The sequence below is a fragment of the Halichoeres trimaculatus genome, unplaced genomic scaffold, assembly GCF_033239565.1.
Source record: "Halichoeres trimaculatus isolate MK-OKI-2021-1 unplaced genomic scaffold, fHalTri1.1 fHalTri1_scaffold_17, whole genome shotgun sequence".
Lineage (NCBI taxonomy): Eukaryota > Metazoa > Chordata > Actinopteri > Labriformes > Labridae > Halichoeres > Halichoeres trimaculatus.
Window position 1 is genome coordinate 25,435,509 of NW_027437195.1, and position 7,032 is coordinate 25,442,540.

The 7,032-nt window shown below is 40.8% G+C and overlaps 1 protein-coding gene across 1 annotated transcript; it reads right to left on the minus strand.

Annotated features, from left to right (window-relative positions):
* Window positions 1–3,699: 3,699 nt before the first annotated feature.
* eapp (e2f-associated phosphoprotein) lies at window positions 3,700–6,726 on the minus strand. The gene is made up of 6 exons (XM_074692135.1): window positions 6,540–6,726; window positions 5,858–6,039; window positions 5,628–5,738; window positions 5,427–5,541; window positions 5,219–5,335; window positions 3,700–4,944 (listed from the first exon to the last, which is right to left on the minus strand). Exons 1-6 carry the CDS (start codon window positions 6,617–6,619, stop codon window positions 4,650–4,652), a joined length of 900 nt encoding a protein of 299 aa, XP_074548236.1. The 5' UTR covers window positions 6,620–6,726; the 3' UTR covers window positions 3,700–4,649.
* Window positions 6,727–7,032: the final 306 nt, after the last annotated feature.

A 7,032-nucleotide genomic window follows, 5' to 3' on the forward strand; every position in this document is an offset into this window, starting at 1 on the left:
ATTTATTGATGATAAGCTGGCAAAAAGAAAAGTTAAAATTCTGATTGATCCTGTTTGTCTGTGAGATCACAGGCAAGCTAGTCCTTAAATGCTCATTTTTCAAATTTAGTTTGGTGCGCTTGTTTCTGATGCAACCCTGGGACATCAGAAGCTGTACAACCTGAAAAACAATCCCCTGGAATCCACGTCTTGAAGCAGCTCTGTGTTAAAGCTGATGTTGAACTGGTTGACAACACAGTTTTAGCAGCTGTTGCAGGATGTGAAAGCTATTTCAGAAATTTACAATAAAAATTAGTATGAAAGATCTTAGATGAGAGTGGAGGAGCGAGCTGAAAATCAAACACTCCAAAAAATGACAGACAGTTTGCTTTGTGCATCATTTACCACACTCTTTGCACTAATGAAATGAAACCTGTCTTTGTCTTAGAAGGTTTAAGGCTCTGATAAAGGCTTAGTAACTAAATGTTGTGCTTTCGCAAGAACAAATATTGAACTATTGAAGGAATGTGGCAGCTTTTGTTTTCACATGAAAATACTTGTGTTGATCAACTTTGATGTTGTAGCAGGATTAACAGCTTTGTGACTGTTAAAAAACAATTTTACAAAGTGACACTACCAAAAATATTTATAAATCATGTTGTGACTGATCTGTTTGTGGGAGAAAAAACTGATGAAAAGGCTGAAGATTCCAACATCTGATTGGCTCTCATAATCTTACACGGCTCATATAAAAGTAGTCATCTTAATCTCTGTGTTCCCAGCCTCTGAATAAAACTCTAAGACAACAATGGTTTAAAACTTCATAAAATAAAAAACAAAATAGTCCACACAACCAGACTTCACTGTAATTTACAGTTTTCAAAACAGTATGGTGCACTTGATTTAAAGCGATCAAAATAAAATATGAGGAATATAATCAAGTACATCCATTTTAAAAGGCCTCACATCCGTGATAAAGATCCTTCACAATCCCTAAATGAAGGAGAAATAGTCCAAGGGAGGAACACCTTCCACCATGACGCTCCACATCGATGCTCACAACTTTGACCTTTGGTATGGAATCAGCTCCAGAGGGAAGGAGGAGGAAGAGGACAGAAGCTTGGCTTCCTCCCGGCTGGACACAATCCTCGCCTCGAGCCTCTGGGATGGCAGACAGACAGGTGGATGGACACAGACGAGGAGCCAGAGACAGACAGGACCAGTGGACGGACAGGTGGTCTCACAGTGTCACTGCACGACTTCGAAGTAGTGCAGGATGGCCATGATGTGCTGCGGCATGAAGACGTAACCGGTGTAGACAGCCATGCCGGCCACCGAGATGAGAAGAGAGTCTGAAGAGGAGAAGATAAGGACAAACTTCTACAGAGGAGACTTGTGACATTACAGCTGCTTCTGGATTTAAAAACCACCTCAAAGACAAACTCACAGGCCAACCTGTTTGAGTCCTGTAGCCTGATTATCTCATTTTTTGTCAGGAAAACTGGAAGCGGAAATGACAAATAATTAATATTTAAAGAAGCCTTAATCAGCACAACTCACTCCTTGATCCTAGTTTGATCTCTGCAGAAATTAACATTTGATGGGAACAGCACTCCGGCTGATAACAAGCAGAGCAACAATAACACAACCTCTGACTAATTCACACAAACACACCTGACCCTGAGGGAAGAGGAGACACAAGCTGAGGCTGACACCAACTGTAGGAAGACGATACATCATGTACACAATGTGATTGAGGCGAATTACTGCAGAGGCACAGATCAAAGTACAGCCATAATATCATTAACACAGTCGGTACACTTCAATTATTTAAACACCTTCCTCTTACTTTATACCGGCTACAGGTTTGTTTTAATCAGGGCTGAAGTCAATGAATATTAATTGCGAAATCCTGGCCTTCCATAGATAAAACAGACGTGACGACAAACAAGGGATGCAAGGATGACAATGAAAAATTAATACTGGTTTGGGTGGATTTAACTAAATGCAATAAAATGTTCAACTTCTACACTGACCCTACACTTTCATGAGTTCTACATACTTCCATGTCCAAACTCCCTTTGTCTGTGTGATTGCCAGATCATGTGTTTCCTGTCTTCTGCTGTATCACAGCAATTTTTGACGTAATGCTTTAAATTAAATCTGATGAATGCGCTTGTTTATCATACAGCTAGTACAAGAGAGGATAGGGATAGTCCGAGGAGATGAAACATATGACAGATGTTAGGTGGTTCAGGGAATGTAAATATAGGAACCGGGATTGTTGAGCTGACCAATCACAGAGCTGTATAGTTTTGCTGTGTAGTTGCATTTAGGAGGACATTGAGGATACAGTATTATTCTGTTTTTTTTATTGAAAATGTTAAGTGTCTGCTGAAAAAGAAAAAAAAACGTTGGCCCTAGGGCAACTGAGTTGATGACCCTGTGTTAATCTAACAGTCTAACAGTCACTCCCTCAGGGTCCACTGGGGGTTTTGGCAGTTCAAACCAGAGAAGTATAAAACCGAGACATGTTACAGGGGTTAAACAAGTAGTCCCCTAAGTCAAATCACCAGTTATTGGTTATTAGGTTAGTAACACGTGGATCGAAATCATTCATATTTGGTAACATAAAGTATCAAAACATTTTCTCCATTCATTCTCCCGAAATCACGTACAGTCTCGTGAGCCAGGTGTATAGTCATCACAGTACGACCAAAACAGCATCAGCACTATGAACTTGCTTGAACAAGTACAACCCTAACTCATACTGTTGTACCACTCAAGCATTGGTAATCTAAAGCTAATATCATTACAAACAAATTATGTAACTCGTGGAAGTAGCCAACCTGTGATCGGAGGCACCCTGAGGCTAGCTTAGCCTCGACACCGCCCGTCCTGGTCCTCGGTGCGAAATCAACCATATGCTGAGCTGAAAACTTCACATACCTGTAAATAAATCTACACTTTGGTACAGATACTGACATTTAAATCCCCTTTCACCGATACTCATTACAAAGTGTCACCGTAATTCAGCTCCACCGAAACTAACAAATACAAGTCACAACTTCATTAGCGTTAGTACGAGCTAGCCCTCTGACTCAATTGACAGTTTCTGGAAAAACACGAGCACTCAGGTACATAATTTCTGCGCCGAATTGCCCCTAAATGACTATAAATTAGCAATACACTTTAGCACAACTTTACGGAAACTTTTAGATCAAGAAATCTGAAAGATGAACTGCTGAACAGGAGTTATGTTAGCTTCCGCTACGCCCGGTGTACGTATAGCACACTAGCTTAGCTCAGTCGGAAGTTGTATTCCACACGGGAAAGGATACTGAACACCGTCCTCTCCCAGGGCTCCAACATGTACAGCGCCGTCACAAGAAGATATTGGTAATAAAACCATGATAACTGCTTCCAGCAGTCACCCAGAGCCATTATTCCAACTTTAAAAAGGCCAACTAAGTTGTGTCTCCGGGTCCTGGGTGGGTTTCCTTTCTACGTAAATTCAGTGACGTAAGACGCTATGGCATGAGCTGCTTGACTTCAACCAATCACAACCCGGCATCCTGGTTTTCATAATAAATTTCACAAAAAATACTAGGCCAACAACTATTTATGACTGATGAAATTTGTGTTTTTTAGGTGACCTACTTAGGAACGGCATATAAATCATCATAAATCAATTGCTCAGTATCCACAAAGTCTGTGTCATGGAGCTGTCGCTTTTATTACTTTCCACAAGTCCCAGCAGGCTGAAGCACCACAAAGACTGTTTAAAGATATGATTGGATTTTTTAAGATATAAAACAGAAATACTCTCAAGAGCGTCAGTGAAGTTTGGGCTAAAAATGAATTTTTACACACATTCTTAGAAATATCAAAGGAAAATAAGAGCTTAATTTCCTTTATTTGGCACCAATGTGTTTTTTTACAACTATAAAAAACAGCACATTATATTGGCAATGACTACTGGTCCATTTTGTTATTGATAGAACAGACAAAAAGTCACACATTAAGATAATTTTCTTTTATTTTTAACTAATCTGTGCACTTTCTTGGTACAGGAAAGTCACTGAACATTGTTTGAGTGAGAAGGATTTTCCTAAAAATGTTTAGCCTGATATAAAAAAAAATATTCTTAAAACATAGTACAAGTTTGTGATGTGTGCATCCGAGGATAATCTGCCTTCTTTTTGGACTTTGTAAATCTGATACTAAGAAAATGTCTTGGGCTGCGGCTGGACTTGACCTGTGTTTTCCTTTGCTAAAAGCTGATACAAGGAGAAGAGCAGAAAGAATACATGCACAAGGACGCATAAATCTGACTCCTTTCTTCTGGGTGAGACAAACTGTTAATTCTGCATTAATACACTGTTTTGAGACCGGTGCATCTTTTTCCAACCTTCTCAGATTTCCATATCAGTGTGAGCCTAAGGCTCAAACCTCAGCAGTTTGATGAACACAGGAGCTGCATCAAGCAGACACTCAGTGTCTCATTACAGCTTTTGTGTGTGATCAACTAACAGGGTTTATGAGCTGATTCCGGCTGACTGATCAATGCACTTTAAATGGTTTCTCTTCTCACAACCAGAGAGAATAACAGTGTTGAAAAATCTGACACACTCCCATAAGAAAAAGAAAAACATCTCTGCTTGTGCGTGTCAGCAGTGGCTGGCCAGGATATTAAAGAAGTGATACACCTCATCCTTATCAAACACAGCAACCTCAGTGGTGCACTCAGAGCACTGAACTGGGTGATAAATCTCATCAGTGTTCATCCCGGCTGGCGCTGGATCTCCTCCTTCGTCAGGAGGTGTTTCTGTTTTCTGTCCTCGCCTCCTCTTCCTGTTCCTCGACTTCCTATCTGGCTGGGTTTTGTAGCGTAAGGCTTCATCTTTCTTCACCGTGCAGTTCATGACGAACATGGCTCGATACTGTGTACGGTACTTCTCGTGCCTGAAGAAACAAAAACAACTCGTCATTTGTTATCTGTTTGATAATGATTACCAGCCCTGAAGACATAACACTGTTTGATAGCTAGGAGCTCATTTTGAGGAAATGTCAGTGGATGAACAGTAACAGTGCAATAAAGATCATCTACCAAAGCATACAATGAAAATTTTTGTGTACATTTGTCAAAGAAAAGAAACAGCTCAATCTGTCATGGAGGCCCAAAAGCTTTGATTTTGAGCTGCGCATACAAACTCAGACTCCTGCTGTGACTTCTCACCTCTGACAGTCCAGACAGAGTGTCGTCATGCAAGCAGGACAGTTGAGAATGGCGTCACTTCTGGGTAAAGCTTGCGGCTGCAACCGAGGTGCTGCGGCTGCTCGTTTCCTGTTGTACCTGCAGAAGAAGCCAAGATGTTGATTTAGTACAGAAAGAAAACTGGACGTCTGACTCTGTGGATAAGTTCAGTTTGATGTTAGGAACTCACCCTCTCCTCCGGGCATCCACCCAGGCCTGATCCCTGTCATCCTCATCGGGGTCATACAACAGCTCATCATTGGTCAGTACTGTCCGCTGTTTCCGTCTCCGGCCTGTGGAGCTGCCTGAAGACAAAAAGGAGAGCTGTCATCGACATGAACTCATCAAATGATGCAGTGTGTGTGTCACTTCACAGGCTAATGGTGCTTACTTGGTGTGTTCTCCTCTTCTGAGTCAGAGTCAAAATAAATCTCATCATATGTCCGGGGGTTAGGGAGTCCAGGACCGCCACCACCTCCGCCCTGGTCCCCTGAGTTTTGTGCTGCACGATAAAAACACAAACATTAAATAATTTAAATAATTCAGCATTAACACTCCAATAACTCACAGTGGGATTTATGGCCATTTCCCCCCCTCACAGTAACTGCAGGTGTACATTACCTATCGATGCCGGTCCCCAGGTCCCCTCCATGGTCTTGATAGTTGAGCTGAGCTCAGCTTCCATCTCCTTTTCAAACTCATCCTCGCTGGACGACTCACTCTCCCCTGTCAGGTACTCTCTGATCAGCTTCTTCTTCTGCTCCGGTGTCCCGTTCAGCAGCACATCCAGCTCATCCTCCGAGCTGAGACACAAGGAGAGGTAAGTTTTGTGTAATTATGTCTGAGGGTCAAATGCAAAGTACAAATCCAGACAAGATTCAAACGATTTCAGCTGTTTGGTAAATGCTACTTTACCGAATGCAGAGTTTTACCAATTTCAAGAAACATTTTATTACGTGAAAGGATCGCTCCAAACTTCAGTTTTGTTCATGTAAAATAATTTTAGTTTAAAGACATTTAAGTTGACTTTTGTCCAAATTTTATTTGCACCTTTGAACACAAGTAGTATTACAATGTAAAACGCAGCAGAGATCACAGAAGCTGTTTAGTAAATACTTCCGAGGTCTGCTGACGTTTAAACAGCTCATATTAGTTAAGTAGGTGAAAAAATAAGAGCCTAAAAATCTATTAGGTTAGCCCATTCCACTTTGTTGACATGTTAGCATTCTGCTAACAAGCTACGCGTTAGCCTCGTGCTGCTGAAGCTACGGAAATATAAGGTGAATCATTTATCTTTTCCGACCTGCTTTCAGCTCTTTCCTCGTCGCTCGGTTCCTCGATCTCATATGAGTCAAACTCCTGTGGTTTATTCAGTTTGTTCATTTCAAATATCTGATAAAGTCCGTGTACATCACTGTGGAAAGCTAGCAACGGCTACTTCTTCTTCTTCGTCTGTTAACGGAAAAAGGGAAACATCAAGGAGAGAACTGGCGCCACCTAACAGTCGGATGGTGTCTGAAATAACAAACCAGGTTTATTGACAGATGACGAGATTTTTTTTTGTTTCTTGAGGATTTAAAGGCTTAACAAATAACAGAGATACATTATTGATACCGAGACGTAAACGGAAATACTCAAAAGTCAAAACTCGTATGTGACGTTTGTTTAAAAATTCGGAACTAATACGTTTGAAACATAGATAACCATACAAGTCTACAGATTACTTCAAAATTATAAGAAAAAAAAACTAGTAACTATTATTATAATGCTAATTAATGAACTTTTAATGATTATTT

Excerpts from the sequence above, each read along its gene's own strand:
- eapp (XM_074692135.1), bottom strand. The coding sequence starts at position 6,619 with ATGAACAAACTGAATAAACCACAGGAGTTTGACTCATATGAGATCGAG. Across the intron at positions 5,739-5,857 it reads CTGGGGACCGGCATCGATAG|CACAAAACTCAGGGGACCAG; the intron begins GTAATGTACACC and ends TTTATCGTGCAG. Across the intron at positions 5,336-5,426 it reads GTGGATGCCCGGAGGAGAGG|GTACAACAGGAAACGAGCAG; the intron begins GTGAGTTCCTAA and ends CTTCTTCTGCAG.